General features: G+C 41.8%; 3 protein-coding genes across 4 annotated transcripts in view; all 3 read left to right on the forward strand.

Moving 5' to 3' along the window:
• Positions 1-17,051, forward strand: part of LOC125892450 (homeobox protein Hox-C10a-like) — a 59,063-nt gene extending 42,012 nt beyond the window's left edge. The window contains exons 3-4 of one of the 2 annotated variants that reach the window (XM_049582473.1): positions 776-817; positions 16,911-17,051. The gene's annotated coding sequence lies outside the window, so the exon portion shown is untranslated. The remainder of the gene's footprint in view (positions 1-775; positions 818-16,910) is intronic. The other variant, XM_049582474.1, reaches the window with a different exon arrangement.
• On the forward strand, positions 6,025-8,484 carry hoxc4a (homeobox C4a). Its single transcript, XM_049582476.1, has 2 exons — positions 6,025-6,473; positions 6,982-8,484. Exons 1-2 carry the CDS (start codon positions 6,038-6,040, stop codon positions 7,338-7,340), a joined length of 795 nt encoding a protein of 264 aa, XP_049438433.1. The 5' UTR covers positions 6,025-6,037; the 3' UTR covers positions 7,341-8,484.
• Positions 17,052-17,081: 30 nt separating the features above from the next.
• LOC125892452 (homeobox protein Hox-A3-like) lies at positions 17,082-20,539 on the forward strand. The gene is made up of 2 exons (XM_049582475.1): positions 17,082-17,570; positions 19,404-20,539. The coding sequence occupies exons 1-2, from the start codon at positions 17,231-17,233 to the stop codon at positions 19,931-19,933; spliced, it is 870 nt and encodes a 289-aa protein (XP_049438432.1). The 5' UTR covers positions 17,082-17,230; the 3' UTR covers positions 19,934-20,539.
• The last annotated feature ends 883 nt before the right edge of the window (positions 20,540-21,422 follow it).

Raw genomic sequence — 21,422 nt, forward strand, 5'->3', positions numbered from 1 at the left:
AAGTCGTGATTTTTTTTATTGACTGTTCGCCATAATTCAGGCGCGCTGAAGTCCAGGGATTTCTATTCATAGCACATTTGCCCAAGGAAATACCAAAATGCTTGTAAATTTACTTTTACTGTCTGAAAATGACCCGTCCTAAATTTTTCTGTCCTCGGTCCCAGTTCTGCAGGAGCCCACACATGTCAAAGCTTTTTCTAGGGCATGCCTCCCTTCAATTAGGGCTAGATAACAGAGGAGATCAGACGCAGTGGGACAAACTGAAGGATCATTAAGATGAAATAATAACGCAACATATCAAAACGCTTCGTTTCTGTGTTTGAACGCTGAGAGATTAACTGTAGGAAACCTGTAAGGGGAGAAAAAAATGTTTTGGCTGAAATAAATTCGCGTGGCTTTTCGATTATTTTCTATCATTTGTTGCTCATAATTTCATTTGATTCATTTTTTATTTATGAGTATTATTTGTACGGTGGGTTGGCAATTTTAAATGGAGCAAAAACGAAATATGGTGCACACAATGCACTCATTCATTTTAGAGTTGCACGCCTGATTTGTTTGACTTTACAAATACTTGCACAATTAATTTAAGGGATAGTCAGTGGATATTTTATTGAAATAATATATCTGTTTTTACGCGTAAATATTAATTCAACAAAGAGTACAATTTGGGCTTCATTGTTAGGAATTTTAATTTTCCAGCTTGGATGCAAATTTGTTTTTATTTAAAGGAAACTCTTCTTGATCTAATTTTCGTTTTCTTTCTTTTTTCCAGACAGTTCATCGGGTCAAAATGAGTGGGACCGTGGAGTTATCAGTAAGTGTTATCCATCGCCCCACGCCTTTCCACCTGGCTTTAGTCAAGAGATGTGACACTTCGTGGAGCTTGTTATTTAGCTGTAGGCAAACAGCTGGCTCCATTGACACCACAGTACTGATGCTTGCACTCTTAACGAACCTGTGCTCATTGCAGGACTGCGGTTTAACTGCTCAACTCTGCAGCCTGCTAACGTTTCTATTTTTTTTCAATCTCCAGCATCAGGGTGCTTAAACAGAAAACTACCACTTAAGCTCGAATTACTGTCCTCCTGCAAACTACTTGGGCCTAGTTAATAGCCAGAAAAGTTGAGCTCTTGTTGCACAGGTGAGCTGGATTTAACGCTGCAGTGTGAGTCTAATGAAGCACAACACTGCCATAATGAACTGCAAAACCAACCAATGGTTTCTGTGGGGCATCCAGTATCTAACACCACCTCTGCTCCCCTGGCTGCTGCTGTTAGAGGGTATTCATATCCAACTAGTCTCCAGTCTATCTGCACTTCATTAAAAACTTTTTATTTTAACTGGACGATCCGGATTAACGTTATTACACCTGGGGAGAGTAAACGTGCAAAGGCTATTAGGTTAAGGGTTTGATTAAAAGCGCATCGTAACCGTTTTCAGGAGGGAGCGGAATATTGCTGCACCACTGTCTGCATCCAGGTCAGGTGCTGCCGGCCACCAAATTAAAAACACGCCATGCATGGACACAACCTCCACATAGTTTCGCGCAGATTTATTTTGTTTACATACGTACATGTGTGAACACGCTTGTACGAGTGTTATTTTGCAGTAGAGGGGGGGAGCAAGAGGAGAAAGCTTAACAATTTCTCAAATGAACAAATGAAACATCAAATTAGTCCGCCTGAGGGCCTCATTTTTTGTACTTCTACATTATAACTAGTTATTGAACTAGGTGCACGATCTGAAAGCCATTTGTGGGGAGAAAGAATTCATTGCTGTCTCTCCATCAATAATCCTTGGCAGTGAACTATTGGAACCAGTCAAACGCGAGGGGTGAAACGCGGGTCAGGCTGTCTAACTAATATTAAAATGCGTCCGCCAGAGCGCATGGGGCGAGAGGGAGTATGTAGTGTGCGTGCAGCTCCTTCACACTGGCTGGGCGCACAACAAACAGCGTGGATTTAGGCGAGCATAAGCCAAATGAACATGAGTTAGATTTTTTGTTGTGTGTTACTTCCAAGGGATGCTTTGTTCTCCAATAAAAAAAAAAATAAATCTATGAAATTGATACACGCGGAGAAATATGTAGATTGAGATGTTTTTTGACAGTGCTTTGAACCCCCCTGTGCATTTCCACTGTAATCAATTCCATTGATTCACAATCTGAGCATGTTTGCTGTTTTTAATAACCCCCCGAAACGGGTCACATGTCTGATATTGCATTTTTCATCCGAGGCTTTTCTCATTAGCTTCCAGAGTGGCAGGAAGAAAGGTTACCGAGCGGTCAGTATGGTAATAGCGAGCAGAAGAAATGGTTGGGAACAATAGAAACTTATTTTTCATCTGTGCTGTCACGCCGTCCCTTTGTATCCGCCGTGTTTGTGACTGAATATTCATATAGCAGCTACCTCAAAGGCAGAGGTTGAATGCTAAGAAAAGAGACCCTCTTGTCCTTTGCGCACGACGCGCTTGTGTGTGCATGCATATGTTTTGTTTTTTTGTAGAAAATATGTTAAAGTCGTTTTTTTTCTTCAAGAGCAGAGCACACGTTTTTTGTGATAAATTGTGCAGCATTTCTACTCTGAGTATTTGCTATGACACTATACTCTTCAGACACGATGACCTGCTTGCATAGAGGCTTTGCCTGAGACATCACCTTTCCAAGTGTCTAACCTAAAACACATTAGTTGTCTATATGTACCCTGTAGAACCGAATTTGTGTGGAGTACAAACAATCGCAAATACGTCTCTACAGGAATACATGGGCAACTGAAATACCACGCCAGCCCCAAAGGATGCTTCTGCCTCTGCTCCTCTTCACGTCTCTCTGGCTCCCTTTTCACCCCCTCCTCCTCGTCTTCCTGCTATTGCATATACAAGCATCAATGATATACACACACAGCCTACATCCAGGCACTAGCAATGCAATAACATTGTCACAAAGTGTATTCATAGTCCAGACAGCCGTAGATTGTGTAGGTAGGCCACAGAGAGCAAACCCATGTGTGCAGTGTGCGGCTACTACTGTGTCAGACCCTGTAAAACACGTTAGGAACCAGGGGTCGTTTAAAAGTGACTGATTTACGGCTTTTATTGCTCTATAAAACGCCTCTAACATCCTCGCGAGCGGTAATAGAAATGTCGTGCGCATTCTGTGCAAACAGGACAGCCAGAGATGCCATTTCACGTCTCCTTTTTAACCATATTATGTAATTATTGCTGTGAAAATAGACACATGCGTTCACTTGCAATCTGGAGCTTTTGACCTCCATAGATTGACTCTGCTTCTTCTGCTCAGGCTTAATGTGTCTTCAAGTGAGCTTATGGCTTGTATTATTATTATTATCATCATTATTATTATTATAGTATTTTTCCTACTAGTAATTTTGGCTGTTGATGACTCCACAACTATCCAAATAATAAGGGAAGAAGAGGTGAAAAAATATCTAGAGGTTGCTGAGCTATTAGGGAGTTAACCTCTCTCCCTCTTTGTCCACAGCTGACTCTGAGATAAGAATGGGAAGCATACAGCACATGACAAGTTTACACAGCCAGCCGGGATCAGTTTACAATATAGCAGCAGACCTCCAGTAATGTGGCTGATGGTCAGCGCTGCAGCCAGGAATAGCTTGTAACATTTGGAGGCAGCATGACTGAAATAATACTGTCATTTTATTACTATTTTAACTCTGGATTTATATTTGGACGAGTTAAGAGCAAACAGTGTACAGGGTGTTGTGCATGTCTTTGTTTACACATCAGTTGCATTTATTTTTGTATAGGTACAACGACATTCTTTAAATTCTTCCTCTCAGCATTTTTTTGTCATAAAACATGGGTTGTAGCTCGTCCACATTTTTATCTGAGGCCCTAACAAAGGTCACAACAGCCTTACAAGAAAAAGAGGACTTTTTTTTAATGTTGTTAAAACAATAAGCCACAAGGAGAAGGAAGAATAAAGCCAGGAGCAGTATTTCTGTCAGACAAAGCTTTAGCAGTATTAAAGAATTTGACCACTGCTGTGATTCCAGTTGTATTTGGTGTTGCAGGGCTGCTCTCCATGTGGGAGGGCTCTTTAGTTTGATGTGAGGGAGCACAGCCACTCCAAAGTGCTCTTACTCTCCGGTCTGCAACCACCAGATTTAACATCTCTGTGACACAATGTGACTCCCGTGCAGTTAAAGCCAGCAGGTCATAATGTTCTGAGACCCTCTGGCCTGTGATAGCATAATGATACTGGTGCTCTGTAGCTCCACTGTGGTTGTGCTCCCCTGCTGACTGGTCTGTGACATCACGATGACGCTGCTGTGTGCACAGTGGTGCAGGCTGGTGTGTGGTTTCACAGATAGGATTGAGCTGTGTTGTGTGGTCTGTGATGACATTATTGTCGTGTTTCACAGGTGGTCTGTGGTCGATGACATCTCTCTACTCTAGTACACAGTGACATTTGAACATATCAAAGGCTTTTGCTGAATAATTGTAACTTTCAGAGTTAGACATTGTTATTAAAAGTTAAAGGCAGGTGTTACAGTTTGGCTTTTCTACTTTATTTACTGTTTTACACAGAGCTGCCATGACTTTTCTTGAGCAGCGCAGGTTTTGTTTCAACAGTGGGGAGGGACACAAATGCAACAGGAAGTTTCAGTAGTCCTCCACCAGAAAATTTTGAGCATCTTTTGAGCACCAGACACATAATATCCTGTATTCTGGTGAATTTTTGTGCACCAATTTGTACCTTTTTGTTGCATCAATTAATGGTGTAAATGTTTTAAGTTTTGTCAAAGACCTCTGCTACTTTAAAGTTTTTGTTGTATTAAGGGGGGAGGTGTCCCCTGAATCCCCCCCAAAATCTAAGCCCATGTTACACAGACAATTCTGAGCATCTTTTGAGCACTTAACACTTAATGTCTTGCAAAAATGTGTGCCTTTTCTGCATCAGTTTATGTAAATATCTTTGATTTAGTCAAAATAAAAGACCTCTGCTACTTTCATGTTTTTAGGGGGTGACAAATGCACATTTTTAAAAAACTATTTAAGGGGTCGTGCCCCCTGCATCCCCCCTGAAATCTACACCTATGCTTTTCTTTATTCTTATCATTTTACTTGTTTTATTACAGAGTAACCTGCACCTGCCAGCTGTGACATACAAAGCAGCTTCTATGCCTGACAGCTCCAATCAGGACCATTTTTAATGTTATCCTTATATGACTTTTCAATTAAAACTCTGAGCCTGAGCCTTTTTAATGAATAGCCCGGGAGAAAAAGTACATCATCTGAAAACAGACAAATTTCTCATGATTGAATGAAGGCTTTTGTTTAAGCAGCCTGACTCCTCCTGTCCACCTTTCTCACACATTATAAATTATCAGGCCTACTTAAAAAAAATCAACCACACCTCCACGCAGACTCCAGTCCTCTCTGACATTTATAGAGTCACAACAAACCTATTAGATATTAGTGCTTTCAGCGAATATCATCTCCACAAAACTGATGCAGCTCTAATTCTTAAGTGTATTAATGGAGCGTAATCTGTTTCACAGCTGAAGTGCAGTTGGTGAAGACTGTGCCTTCATTAATTAGCAGATAACCTTTATATAAAGGCGTGCAGGCTAACAAAATGATTGGTTTGCTATTGTTGTACCTTATCCTTGGCGAATCACCTATTGTCCCTTTGAATAATTGAGACCAGTGGATTTTGCCTGTTTTATTTTTTCCTTGGTCAGCAACTAGCTACTAGTTTTGTCCCCAAGATCAATTGCCTTGGTAACACAACCAGAGAGAGAGAGAGGGAGGGGGGGTGAAAGAGTGAGAGAGGGAGAGAGATAGTGGGAGAGAGAGAGATTTGTGCCCACAATGGCGACTGTAGGTATGCTAAATACCTCTGGTTCCTTATCCGGGAACTACCTCTTACTCTGCTATTGGGCCATTGGGTCACGTGGTAAAAGTAACTTTACAGGGCTGCTCGCAAGTAGGAGGGCTTTATGGAGCAGAAAAACGACAAAGCTAGAAAAATTATTTTCCACTCCAGAAATTAATGATCATGAGCTCGTATTTGATGGAGTCTAACTACATTGATCCGAAATTTCCTCCATGCGAGGAATATTCGCAAAATAACTACATCCCTGAGCATAGTCCAGAATATTACAGCCGCGCAAGGGACACTGGCTTCCAGCATCACCATCAGGAGTTATATCCTCCGCGGGCGAGCTACCAAGAGCGCCAGTATAACTGTGCAAGCATCCCTGAACCTGACACGCCAAGGGGACATGGAGTACCCCATTCTGCGCACCTGCTGACAGGGAAAGGGCAGCCTGCATCATGTGAAACCCCACAGTTGTCCATGTCCCCCGCCACCCCACCGGCCGCAACCTCCGCCTGCAACCAAGCTACCCCGGAGCATCCAAACAGCACAGCCTCCTCCAAGCAGCCCGTGGTGTACCCATGGATGAAGAAAATTCACGTCAGCACTGGTAGGCAACTTGTGTGTTTATGTTCCCTGCACTCCTCATGCTCCTCTCTCCCTTTCCCTCCCTTTATCAGTCCCTCTGACTCCCATCTCGTTGCCAGCCCCTGCTCCGATAGCAGGGAAGCCTTTGAAATGGCACAATTGAGGCGGATTTACGACTCGGCATTGGTAATTACACCCACCATAAATTTTATAGCCGAGGTATACTCAGGGCAGCCGTATCACCATGTGGCTTCTGCTGTTATGTATTGCGCGATAGAGAGAGGGGGAGAAATGAATAAGAAAAAAATTGAGCTTTGTAATCTTGCATTAATAATTTAGCTCATAGTTGGATATGAGTGTCCTCTCATTACCCTGAGAAGTTCTTAACTTCCCATTTAAATTTCTCAAACAGCTAAACATTCATATCCAATAAATCTTTCCAGCCATATCTCAGTTGAGGCCATTCTTGTTTACCCCTCCTTTCCTCCCTTCTCTGTCTCCCTTTCTCTCTCCACTTCTCCTCTTTCCAGTGAACTCGGGTTACAATGGGACGGAGCCCAAGCGGTCTAGGACAGCATACACCCGGCAGCAAGTCTTAGAATTGGAGAAGGAATTCCACTATAACCGATATTTAACTCGGCGGAGGCGCATCGAGATCGCCCACACCCTGGTTCTCTCCGAGCGACAGATTAAAATCTGGTTTCAAAACCGCAGGATGAAATGGAAAAAGGATCACAGGCTCCCGAACACCAAAGTGAGATCCTCTTCCTCCTCCGGGTCCAACACAAGCTCAGCAGCCGGCGCTGTTGCCGCTGCCTCGGCCACTAACACTGGGGCCCCCGACGAACTCACCGGAGCACAGCATGGCGAGGATATTACCAGGTTATAAAACCACGAGCCACCATCGGGGGTAGAAAAGAACTGGTTATTTATAGAACAATTATATATTTTGTTTTCGTAGCTATCTTGTGCGGTTTCCTTTAAGTCCAAAGTTATATAAAATGCATGTTATATAGCATGGATTACTGCGAATACCGATGAATTATTTTTACGTGACACACAGGGTTTAATTTATTTGAAGCTCAATTAAAAAATGATGTTTTTTATTAAAAAAAAATGTTTTGAATGAAGGAAAAAAAGTAGAAAAAATATACATTTTATCAAAATGTTATTGTGGGCCATTCTTTTTGCCCTGCTGCCCAAGGTGAAATGCACAATCTATTTATTTCAAACAACACTGGAAGGAAATCAATATAATAATAGTTATTTTTGGTATAAAGAAAAAAAAAAAGAAGCTGGAACACACCATTGATCTTGAACTTGTATGTTTTGGATAATAACAATGTGTGAATTACCTCGTGTATTTCAGAAACAGGAATTTCTTTTTGATTTACAATTTAGTTTTGTGGTGTTGATGTTGTGTTTAGACCGTTAAAAAGCAGATTATTGTGAAATGCAATAAACGGAGTGTAGTGTACTTGTGCTAATCATATTGGTCAATAAAACAGTGAGTGTCTACTAGTTTTATACACGTTTGGTCGAACTTCATTTTAGGCAAGATGAGGTCTGCTATTGTTTTTGGCTCTTCTGTTTTTTTGACGGGATCACCTTATAAAGTGTACAGATGTGTGAATACTTGAACATTTCACGAGGGGAACAAGAATCACTGTGTTTTCAGACTGTGTTTGTAAGTCCTGCGTCTATTAGCAATGTGTACAGACTGTGTGTGTGTGTGTGTGTGTGTGTGTGTGTGTGTGTTAAAGCCTCATTTATAATGGACTGAAGTTATTTCTAAAATCTGAAAATAGTTTGCGCTGTGCATTATGTGCAACCTCATCAGTCTGAAGGGCATTCAATTAACGCTAAAGAGAAGCCACTGAGGCCCTCCACTCCATCTGCACTGCCTCAGCCAGTGCTCCCTCCGTCCTGACTTGAACACAAAGCTGCATGCGTTTAAAGGACATTTGCAATGTGTTAGAGATTATACACTGTTGTGGAAAATATTCTTATTCATTTTGTAACCTACGTAGCCTATAGTTGCTCTGCTTTTTCTATAGTACACATGCGCCATGCGGCAGTTTTCAAATGTAAAAACAAATAAAATAAAATAAAAATAAAATAAAGCTGTGAGTTGCAGATAGATTGAATGCAATGCGTCATGTGGTGTTGGGGTGGTGATGGAGTAAACCAGCTGACCTTTGTTATCAGGCTCTGTAGCAGCGTCCTGAATGCTGTGTGTTTACTCTTTGCTTCTAGAAACACTTTGCCATATTTACCTGCTGTCACTCCCATGAGCACTTTGCCTCCAGAGTGTGCAGCAGCTCGCGAGAATTCAAAAAAAAAACTACAATTTAGAAAAAAAAAAAAAAGCGGCGCGTCTCAGTGCGACGTCACAGTCCACAGGAGGACCAACACACTGCAGGACTGTTTACGACTGAAGATCTGCTGGACTCATACAACAACTTGACTAAATATCTCCCAAACTTCCCCACTTAACTGAGTTTTTATTCTGCAGAGATGCATCTTTAACAGATCTGTGCAGGAGGACTTCAGCTCAAACATGACTCAAACCCAAAGAAGCGCAAGAATTTGATAGATTATTGAATTGTGACATGAATAGGCCTTATAAAATGCCTGGCGTAGTGGGGGGCAAAGGAGCACAAAGGGAAGAGGTATTCTCCATCATCAATCTTGCACTACAGAGCTTTGTGTTATGTTTTGGAAAACAGCTCTGACAACAGCCAGTTTTGATCCTACCAAATATTATTATGTACCAGCCCGCATCCTTTACCACTCATGCCCAGACGTGAGGGTTTAAATGGACGTTAAAATAAAGCACTTTAACTCTTTAACTGGACCCGAGCGGTTAACATCTGCTTTTTTTCTGGACGTGGCTTTTCAGTAGAATGGTTGGTGAGACGGCGCTGAAAAATGAATCCAGAAGCCTTTATGTTGCTGGACAGATTAGAGAAATTAATGTGCTCGCCACAGTCGCAGCATCCCTCCAATCCCTTTCTAGGCCCTGTCGCCTCCATGTCGCGAGGCTGAAAAGGTACTTTATTGAAGTTTGGGGGGCGAAGTGGGAGGAAGGCCGAGTTCACCTCGAGGACACATTTTCTGTCCCATTAGGCTCATTTCAGTCTGGATGGCCGACCCCTCCAACCCTGTGACCTGACTCACTCTCTATACGTGTACCTTCTGTGTGCGCCCTCGCTGGTCCCCCCTTGGCCTCGGCTTTCTTTGTGGATTTTTCTGCGGTGTGCCTATAGAGAGGCCTGCGGCGGGGTATCACTGAGTGTGTTGCTCCCTTTTGTTAACCAGAGTGACCCAGGACTAGTGCTGAACTCTCGGACAAGTCCTCATCTCTGCATCCAACGGGACTTCCAAACATGGCGCGTTTTCTTTTGGAGCTTCTGGAAAAAAAAACAACGTACTGGCAAAGATTTGTGGTAACTTTCAGCAGAGTTAATGCAGTGATAACAGGCTATAATACTCCCAGGGATTATGAGTCTGCGTGTTTTAACCTTTTACGAGCCTGTATTACTGAGAAAAAAAGAAAAAATATATTACATTTCTGGCATTTTTGTGCTACACAACAAGAGCGTAGGTTTAATTTCAATATTGGAGTGGACACATATTAAAGGGGGGGTTCCTCTGCTAGAAAATTTAGAGCATCAAACCTGCAATTACCCACATTTTACAATGATAATTGAACATATAAAAGGATTTTGCTGAATAATTGTAACTTTCAGAATTAGAGATAGTTATTAAAAGTTAAGGGCAGATGTCACAGTTTGGCTTCTCTACTTTATTTACTGTTTAATTCTATATGCTAGGCGTGATGATGTTTCTTGAACAGCGTAAGTTTTATTTAACATTGGGGAGGGACACATGCAACAGGGGTTTCAGGGCTTCTCCAGTGAGTATCTTTTGAGCACCAAACACTTAATATATTGCATTCTGGTGATTCTTTTTTGTGCACCAATTTGTGCCTTTTCTGCACCAGGGTCAAAGTAAAAGACCTCTGCTACGTTCATGCTTTCCTGCGGGGACAAATATCCATTTTTGAAATAGTTAAGGGGACGTGCCCCCTGCGTCCCCCCTGAAAGCCACACCTATACTTTTATTTATTTGCTTTATTGTAGCCACAAAAAAAAAAGAAAAATGTGAGCATCTTTTGAGCACATATTTGTGCCCTTTCTGCATCAGTTCATGGCGTTAGTGTCTTTAGTTTTGTCAAAGTTCTTTGCTACTTTAAAGTTTTTCTTGTTGGGAGACAAATGCACATGTTAATTATTAAGTTGGACGTGTCCCCTGTATCCCCCCACCCCCCAAAATATGCACCCATGTTACTCAGAAAATGTTGAGTATCTTTAAAGCATCGGACACTAAATATCCTGCATTCTGGTGAATTCTTGTGCACCAATTTGTGCGTTTTCTGCATCAATTCATGGCGTAAATGTCTTTAGTTCTGTCTAAGTCCTCTGCTACTTTAAAGTTTGTATTGCTGGTGGACACACATGTTGAATATTAAGTGGGACATGTCCCCTGTATCCCCCACCCCAAATCTACACCCATGTTACACACTCTTATTAAACTGATAAAATTATAATTTCATTAATTTCAGTACCAGGCTTTAAAAGTGTCACATTTTCCAGGGATTAATTACACTCTCCCCAAAGTCTCCAAAAACAGGAGGCAGTAAAAAAAATAGTGGGTGAGGTCACGTGACTTCTGTGTGACTTCAGAGAATAACAGGCCTCAGGTCAGTACTTCCGCTCAAAAGCGAGCTGCCAATTATAGCCAGGTGATTGTGACAGTACTGGGACAGTTGGTCATTGTGATTAGTTTATGGACAGGGACTTTCAAGTGCAGACAAACCTTGCAAACTTTCCACTGACCATCCACTCTTCCCCAAAACTTCTGTTTTTACTCCTGAGGCATAAAGTAATTTCTGTAGCTTGTGGCTAAATAATTCAGTTTTTATAAAATGCTCCAAAATAATTCTAATTATTGTGACGAAAGCAGTTTTCTTCCTTGTTGCAAGCAGCCTTGACTTTATCCTAATATTCTTATTTGTATGCAGTGAGCAGCTTTGGTCTCTCCTGTGTGGCCAGGACCAAATATCCAGCGCTGAGGGAAAAATATTCGCCAGCATGCCTTCCAAGATAAACAGCTGACACTGAAACCCAAACAACTAATCTGAGTGTCTCTCATTTGTGTGTGTGATAATTCAGCCTGGTCCTCATGTGTCCGAGGCTACAGGTGCAGCTCACATTACACTCTCAACAATGACGACGTGTCGCTTTGTGTGTTTGAGGCTCTCCTAATTGAGGATTTGTATAAAGTAGAAACACGAGGCATTCTCTTTTCCTGGACTTTTGGTTGACTTAGCGGTGCCGGTGGTTTAATTAACACGGCCATGTAAGGCTGTGTTGGATTTATTGTGAGGGTAAACACAATGTGTGATTTAAAATAATTATTTAAACAAAAGCTTGTGTCGTCTGTCAGCCATCAGTCAGCCTTGTCTTGTGTTTTGGTGTTAAACTTCAAGCCAATGAGCACATACTTCTGCTTTTCTTAATATTTACACAGATATTTGTCATCGTAACATTTAAGGAAAGCAAGCAAATAATTCCTCACATCTATTAACTTCAAAGTTATAGTCTTACCTGTCAGGAGATCACTTTAAACCCACATAATATCCGTGACTTACAGCTTCATCTTTTACCATTTTATGAATGAGAGCCAAGTTTAAAACAAACTCTTTTTGATTTTTAATTCCCCTCCAGCTATTTAGTTTACAGCGGCGCTCAGCTTGTGATCGCTGCAATAACTGAGAGGCTGTAGTTATTCTTAACCTCAGCACCTCACAGGAACATCGTGTGTGAAGTTCAGTGTTTAAATTCCTCAACACTTCCTCAGCCCTAACTGGTTTCTTTTTTTTTCTGACTGGAGACTGTTGAATCACACATGATTTTCAGCTCACATTGCACCGCTGCAGGCTCCCAGTGATTTATGGGCACCTCAGGCGAGCACTCTCTCTGCCTCCTCTCTCTTGGAAGATATAAAAACTTTACACAAACAGCCATCGAAATGTTTGAACAAGAGGCAAATACAAAAGCCAAATTATCAGCTGTTGTGTCGGTGCTGTGGTTTATTACCTGCTTTTATTGTCTGAGTAAACGTTTTTTTTCCCTACACTCGTCTCAGGTGAGTGTCTTCTTCAACCACTCTGGTGTGTGATGAAAGCTCCGGGGTTGGTGTATTGTGATGGTGTAGTGTGTTTAAACGGCAGCCATGGCAGTTGCATAAAGGCTGCGAGTTGAAACAGGGGTCACGCTGCTATTTTCCAGGGACAGAGAGCCTCTCTCTCTCTCTCTCTCTCTCTCTCTCTCTCTCTCTCTCTCGCATTGACCAGCAGTGGGTGTGTCATAAATCCGTAAATCTCTCTCCCATCCGTTCACTCTAGGGAGCAGATGCACCATGTCTTTTCTTTTTTTTGTTTCCTTGCATGTGTGTGTGAGAGTGAGGCGAATTTGCATAAAGCTAGATTTTAAAACTCCATCAGACATGTTAAAATGATTTACTGTCAGTGCTGGCAAACATTTCAAGCAGGGGGACGACAAAGCAGCTTGGATCAACACTCTGATGTCCCACTGTAGACTCCAGCACCACATCACACACAGGAAATGATGGCCTGGGTAAACTTGCCAGTAATACTTTATGTCATCATAACGCCTCGCTGAGAAATTTTTCATTAGCCTATTTGCTGCATCGTTGAGGACCTTAGAAATTACAGTCATTTCCCCTCAGTTCAAGGTGTCACTGGGGGCCCAGGCAGTCACTAGATTGAGTTATGATTATGTTATTCACTTTTCATTAGCAAAAGTGATCTGAATATGGGATCCGGAGACTATAGATCCACAATTATGTATAGGTTAAGTGAAAATGGCGCTTTTTTATTTGATTTGTTCACTGGAAATGATCCTCTGGTGTATGTGTGTGGCCACCAGTTGCATTTCTACTGCATAGTTTGAGCACTCCGAGGACAGCTGCTGCAGGATTTAGGTTTTGGAGTTACATATTGTTGCCCAAGATACAGCAGATGTGGAAATGTTGGAGGCAAAGTGTAAATGTGAAAACAAAAGGCTCAGCTCAGGTATACAATTTAAAACACAGGTGATTTTGATTTAAAAAGAAAAAAGCCATGATATAAAGTGCAATGCAGATGCTCTATTATTTGAGGTCTACATTTTTTGCAAGGTATCTGGCTTTTGTGCTCGCTCTCACACCCTTTCTATAGACTCTACTTTATGTATTATGATATTAATATTTTCTGAAGATGTTGATTTTGTTGTGACAGCAAACAGGCATTTATTTTCAATTGTTATCAGCTGAGAAACAAACATAATTGTGGCTTTAATAGTTAATATAAATATAGCCTGTCCTCAGATTTCACAACAAAAATATACAAAAATTTGTTTTTATGCTGCAGCATTATTTTTTTATTTCAGGGCTATAGATAATCTGAAAATACTCCCATTCCCCTCCAGAAAAAGTTATTTCCAAATGTAACCCTTTCAGATATTCAGTGGCAGCTGCAGGATTTATGTTCGTGTGCACTCTCCAGAGACACACCGGGATTTACAGTGAGCTGTGCTTTAAACAGGCCCAAATTAATCCTCCGTGTTAATGCACGCGCTCGTGCAAAAGTCAGGACTTGTTTGGGAAATTGACAATGTGTGTCTTTTCCTCACTTATGAAGTGCAGTCTGCAAACTCTAGTCCTTTCATTTCACTCTGCATTGTTTACAGCAATATAGGGCACCGGGCCCATAAATCTTCCCCTTGCTCTGCCAAGACAGCGCCATTTGTATGCACCGTTTTAACCGACAGCATCCTCTGCCCATTAACGTCTTCTCCCCAGCTCTCTCTCTCAGTCTCCTCTTATCTGCCCAGCTCTGTCCCCTGCAAATACATTAACTGATCCGTGCGTTCGTTGAGCTCTGGAAAACAATTATGTTTTTTGAGTGTAAGGAATATATAATGTAGAGGAGGGAAAAAAATGGAAATAATAATATTAAAAAAATATACACACAAGGATTACAATGTGCAGATTCATGCGCATGTGCGCGGCTGCAGATCCTACTCTCCATTCCTCCAATACCACTTTTCCCTGTAAGTTATTGGTATGAAAAATAAAAGTTTATCGACGATTTCCTCGGTTGTTTGTGTCAGCAGGCGAGAGAGCGCAGAAGGTAAGGAGGAATTGTAAAAGGGTTGACACCCAGAGCGACCGGCGCGCTTTTGTGTGAGAGAGAAAAATGATTTATTGCCACTGAGGCGGTTCAAACAGAGTTCACGGAGAATTGTGGTGGAGGCGCGGAGGAGCTAAATTATGGTCTTGCTGAGCTAGTATATCATAGATCCTATCTCCAATTCAGAGAGTGTGTTCAAGGGTGTGAGGTAAGGAAAACAAAACGAATTTAATTACTTTCCCCCATTTCAGTCAGGGCTGATGTGCACCGCCTAATTCACGTGTTAATAAATAATTATAATAAAATCATTATAATAATAATTACACCAACTATTGTTATTATTGGTGGATTTTGGTGTAAAATGAGGTACAAGCAGGTGTCATTATATTTGAATTTCTATTTATTTAGCGCTGATGGCCTACAATAAGCCAATGCTGACATTTACTGAAGAGACATTTAGCACCTAACTGCCATTTTAATGGACAGGCTGGAAAGATTATGGCTGTTTTCAGTGCCAAATTAAAATCAGGTCTCCGAGCTAAACGTGCAGCATTTTTATTCAGTTTAAATTTTAATTATTATCAATAACAGCACTATTTAACAGCCTTTTTAAATGTTGATCATGTCACCAATAAGCCAACTGCATTGTGTCTCATCTGAAAGAGAAATTCAAAACTAAAATATTTCATTTACTGATAAATAAATAAATAATTCAAGGACGTGACTTGGAGGTTCAGGTAAAGCCTCGGTGATGGTGGCAGCAGGGGTGAAACGGAAAAAGGGGGAAGGCTCCTCTTCTTCCAAGCTATGCAACCCTGAGTGCATAATCCATCACCGCTGAGAGACACCTAAAGAGGGTTTTCTCGACAGCTTTGTTGTAGTGAAACACCAGAAGGAACTTATATCTAAAGCCTGCTTCAACTAAGATTGATACACACAAACACAATATGCTAACATTATAGCCTCTCCTTTTGGGAGGCTGCTTTTTGGGCGCACTATTTTATTTTATTTTTCAAAGTAATGGCTTCATTATTCTAGTTATTTATTCACTTGAAACTGAAATTAAACAATCATGTTTTATGAGATGTTTTTTTTCTCAAAGTGTAACTCAGTTAGGCCACACTTGATGTAGCATTTAGCACAAATAATTCCCCCCCCTAAAAATATTTATTATGGTGCTTTTAAATGAAGTTGCAAAATTCATATTTTTGTTTAAGTGCTTTGCACCTTCATGAGAATATTCCCAAGTTGCTGTGTGCTCTGTAGCTGCAAACAGGCGCACATTAGGGCTCTGCTGAGCATCTCCCTCCTGCTCTTTTGTCCACGCAGCCGTGCAGAGAGCGGGATGTTTACCATCCAAAACGTCCACAGTGTTTGACTGTTGCCTCACAGAGCCACAGACAGACACTTGATACTGTACAGTGATGCCTGATTAATGCAAATGCGCTGGCAAAAAAAAAAAATCTCTAATGATTGCCTCCTTTGTCTTTGTGTGGCAATGACTGTCAAGCCTTTGTTTGACCACTCCCCGTGAATCCTATTAAGCCAAAGCTGCACTTCCACTCCGACAGTTATAAACATATGCTGTTATTTTAAAGGAAAAGCCCGCCGATTTATACTGGGCAGTTAAATGAGATGCAAACTGAATTATCCAAAATAATCGGGATGATTTTTTTTTGCAAGCAGAAAGCAGTGTTATTGCAGAGAGTCCTTATATAGAGCAGATAATAGCATGGAAATACGGGAATACATATTATTTATCATTATGTTTAATTGGGGGAAAATACGCACGGAACACAAATTATTTTTAGGTATTTTACATTGTAAAAAACGCCTCAGCGGAATAATGAGTTGAGGTCGATAATGCGTTATTATCCAGCATATTATTCCAGCTCATAGACGCATCCCACTGTAGCAGGAAGTCGTCGCGTTGCATCTGATCAAACCTACCACAGAAAAGTTGTGCAGCTGCAAGCGGCGGATCCTTCTAACAAAACGCCTCCTGTCAAAAGATTTACAATATTACAAGAAATAAGCACCCAGTAATGAGACGCTCCTCACCACACATTGTAATCTCTCTGTCTGCCCCCCCCCCCTCTTTTCCTCCGCATACACATCTCCCTCTTTCTCCCACACACACACTCATTGCACAGTTGTTGGCGTCTATTCATATTCCGTTATATTTTTTTTTATCCCTAGGTAAAGAAACGCAGGCTGCTCATAGAAATGTTGTCTGAAGAAATATCGCAGAAGCTTCTTCGGGCGCCCCAAGTTGCCAGCGGATTACTTTGCAACTCCAGAGCTCTGCCATTGGAGGAGGACCACACGTGACCACGGCACCCTTCTGGTAAATATTATTCAAATGTTCCACATGGTTACTCCAAGTGCTCTTCCCTGCATGCCTTTATACATTCAGGTTAATTGTGATCGGATATTAGACAGACAGAAGTCCTAGTCTTTATTACTGTTGAGGGGATTCCTGGGTTTGATTTGAGACAGTTTGATGAGCTGGGTGCATCATGGACCCCCAACAGTCTGCCCTCCCACTGCAGCTGCATGGCAACAGTTTTGCTATGAGCTCTGGACAAGTGCCAAAACTAAGCGCGGGATACAATGAAGGAGGAGGAGGTAGAGGCCAAGAAACTGAACTTAATCAGCAAAACATGACCTCCTCTGCTCGTGTCAGTTGCAGGTTGAGCCCAGGTGAACAGTTGCAGTGCCCACTGGAGCCCCTGGTTCATTGCCATGCCAAGGGCAAGCTGGACATCAAGAGCAGGAGCTGCAGTCTACTCACCATCTGCCGCTCAGGAGTAATTTTTCCCTGGATGAATCCACGGACAACTGACTCTGAACAATCTGGTAACTGTGGTTTTGTACATTATCATTTACTCTTAAAGCTATGACTTGATGTAAACAATCTTCATTAGGTGCTCGGATGAATCCAGGTTTAATGAGCATTTGCCTCATCTGTGTATGGATGTTTAACTGATATCTGACCTTAGCAGTTAGACTCTTTGTTGCATGAAGACACACATTCAGCCCCCTGATCTCTCATACTTGGTAGCAAATACACCAAGCCAAAGTCTCACTATAGTCAGCATAGGTGTAGATTTTGGGGGGTAAGCGGGGGACATGTCCCCCTCAGAATTTAGAGGATATCCATTTGCCAAAAATTAAACACATTTGCACCTTAAATCGATGCAGAACAGACACAAATTGGTGCAAATAAATTCACCAGAAAGCAGGAAAATAAGTGTTTGAGCTCCATTTTTTTTGGCAGAGGACCCCCAGCCTCCCATTTCATATGTGTTCCCCTGAAAGTTGAAACAAATATCTTTGCCCCTGCAAGTCAGTAGTAAAATATCTGACCTGCATCATTTATAATCCAGAAAAATCATCTGATCTCTTCTATTAGGTTAAATTAGTCCTTGAATGAGTGTCAATGTTGCAGCTAGGGCTGATATTATATTGATATCGCGATAAGAGACAAGATATCATCTTAGATTTTGGATATCGTATCATAAGTGTTGTATTTTCCTGGTTTTAAAGCTGAATTACAGTAAAGTGATGTAATTTTCTGAACTTGGCTAGCTGATATATTATTTGCCCTTGCCCACTTAGTCATTATATCCACATTATTGATGATTATTTATCCAAAATCTCATTGTGTAAATATTTTATGAAAGCATCAACCCTAAAGTATTTTCACAATATCAAGATATTTATCCGAAACTATCGTCATATCGGATTTTCTCCATATCGCCCAGCCCTAGTTGCAGCACAGTGTCTTGCACATAGTTGTTCTTCCGGGTCTTGGAGGCAAAATAACATTCAACAGCTTCAGTGATAGGCTGCACAATATCAGCAAATATCATCACTTTATAATCTGTTGTTTCATATAACAATCATTAAACATGTTTATGATGTTTTATGAGTGTAAAATCACAGTGTCTCAGTATGTTTTACAATAAAAGAAAAAAGACAATTACAGCAAATGAAAAAATAATATTACATGTATAACACAACAATACATGTTTCAAACAACAAATACATTTTTTATTGCTTATACATTATGAATCAACAATATGCCTATTATTTTTCACAGAAGCATCACTACCTCAACACTATAAACAAGCTAGCATACAACAGGAAGCTGCAGTCTCCCCTGTGGTGTTAAGGAGAGCACTCTTCCCTCTAAGGTCACCACAGGCCTTATTAGCTATCCATTAACCTCTGTGTGTTATGTTGTTATCAACAGGGCCCTGGTATCGCTCATATACATGTCAAATGGAATCTCTAATGGTGGTTATTTTCAGTGTGGTCCCAAGGTACCTTTTAAGTGACTGAGATGGGGATTTGACAGGTCTGCTTCCGTGTGTAGCTGTGATTAATGTGGCCTGTCAGGCAGCCGTAGTGGCGTCAGATGTTTCCCCCAGACTGTTTCTTCAGGAGGTAACTTTCCCTGAACACATGACACTGTCGACAGCCAGTCTTGTATAGCGTCTCAGGCATGACTGAATACACAGGAAGAGCTGAGGGCCCTACTTTGTCCCAGGTTGATTGGCTGAGGATTAACAAGGGCCTTACTGGCACTTGAAGTCCTACTGTGGAGGGGATACGTTTCAGGATAGACTTGTTAAAAATGTGGCTTTTAACGTCGCTCTCTTCTTTATGTGCTTCCTCTTGCATCAGTCAGCGGTGGTGTGGCAGCGGGTCTGTCAAGCAGAGGTGTCAGGAGGGAGCGAACGGCCTTCACCAACAGCCAGCTGCTGGAGCTGGAGAAGGAGTTCCACTTCAGCCCTTACCTGTGTCGCCCTCGGAGGATGGAGATGGCCGCAGGGCTGCAGCTCACCGACCGCCAGGTCAAGATCTGGTTTCAGAACCGCAGGATGAGGTACAAGAAGGAACACAAATATGGGAAGGTGGCAGGTTCGTCCCAGTGGTCTCCCTGCACCTCCTCCCTCAGCTCATGTGCAGACAACCTGAGGTTTCAAAGTGCATGTGTTTTAAGAACTTCCTCCTCAGAGCTGCACTTCATGGATTACACTCCTGTGCCATCCCCTCTCTTTGGCTCTCACAGTGACGCCAGCAGTGGTCAGTGTGTTCACCCCGCAGACCAACCCCATCTGAGCTGCTTGCTTCCATCTGTTGCAAATGGTCCACCGCCCTCGTGCACCGGCGCAGATAGTCATCACCATGCTGGCATTTCAAACTGGCCCTAGGGCCCCATAATGGCCATCCCTCCTGTGCTCATCAAAATCTCAATGATACATCCACTTTCACTTACTTATGAAAGACTGGAGGATGTCTTATTAGCATCCCTGGGTTGAAAAGCCCCTTAACACGCCTGTTCACCATTCATGAAACATTTTAATTAAACAGTGATATCATTTGTGTTTCTCAGGCGCAGCGACTGAAGGCTGCAGGTCAAACTTGCTGCTCGTACTGTAAATACACAGCATGCACAGTTACATGTTGTTTTGCTGTTATCTTGTGGCTGTTGCGTTTATATTGTTGTTGCATGTTTAATGCATGTGGGAACCATACCATGAGTGAGTTTTCTATTTCCCTCTGTTGTCAGGTAATAGCTAAGTGGTTGTCATATTTTCTAAGTGTCACATCTGGCCTCTTTTTATTATCTACTGTACATAGCAGGTCATTTGTGTAAAATGTTTTAACTGTGAAATGAGCAGAATAATGTTCACATCAAATGATGTTATATTTTTGTTAAAGCCATTACGGGATACGGCAAGTCTTTGATATGGTTCTTGATTAATTGAGATGTCATATACTGTACATGCTTAATAAATGCATTTGGGAAAACTGTAGCTCTTGTGCAGTGTTTACGCTGTTCATTGCTGATTAGAGATAAATTCTTTCCAGCTCTATTTCATGATTAGGGATTCCTGGATCAGATCCCAAATGGAGGGGGAAAAAAAATCAGAAAGATTCTGTAATCAAATTAAGGCATGCTTTAGATTCATTGAAAACTCTACAGTATTGTGCATTCAAGTTGCACAATCTCGCCACATAAGCCTCTCCCTCGCTCCTGCCTCTGCGCTCCCCACCATTAATCACTGAGACAAGGCAGTCTTTCCAGCACTCCAACCACAAGCTCTGAACCCACTGGGCACCATGACAAGATCTCTTGCCTCCTCCTTCCCAACCCTTTGCCTTTTCAATAGCCAAATTGTAGTGCTGCAAGTCGGGGCTGGCCTCCCTCTCAGGGGGCATGTTAGCTGTGTAGCTCAGAAGCCCTTCCAGCAGCCTATAGGCCACAACAGACCAATGAGGTTCAATCACTAATGACAACATATTATCTTAAAGAACAATGAGGAGACTTTGTTTTTTAGCTGCATCCACTGCGCCATTGTGTGACAAGTGGATTCTCAAATGTAAACGATGTCATGGAAACCTTTTTCCTCCTGCTATTTTTGATCTCAAAAATCTCTCTGAGCTAAATTACGCACGCGGGGAATTATGCGTTTATTTGACAGAAGTGGGTCACAGGTTCTCTTGGGTGTCGACAGTTTTACACGTCAAACACAGACAGCAACTTTTATGATGAAGGAGTGAACCTCCTCTTACGCTTGATCATGTAAGCACGAGTATCAATATTCCTTACAAAACTTCACACACTTTCTGGACATGCTGACAGTTTTATATCAGTGGCCTTACTGTAAATGAGCTGTCACAGAGGACCACTGACAG

This window comes from Epinephelus fuscoguttatus, linkage group LG7 (genome assembly GCF_011397635.1).
Source record: "Epinephelus fuscoguttatus linkage group LG7, E.fuscoguttatus.final_Chr_v1".
Classification (NCBI taxonomy): Eukaryota; Metazoa; Chordata; class Actinopteri; order Perciformes; family Serranidae; genus Epinephelus; species Epinephelus fuscoguttatus.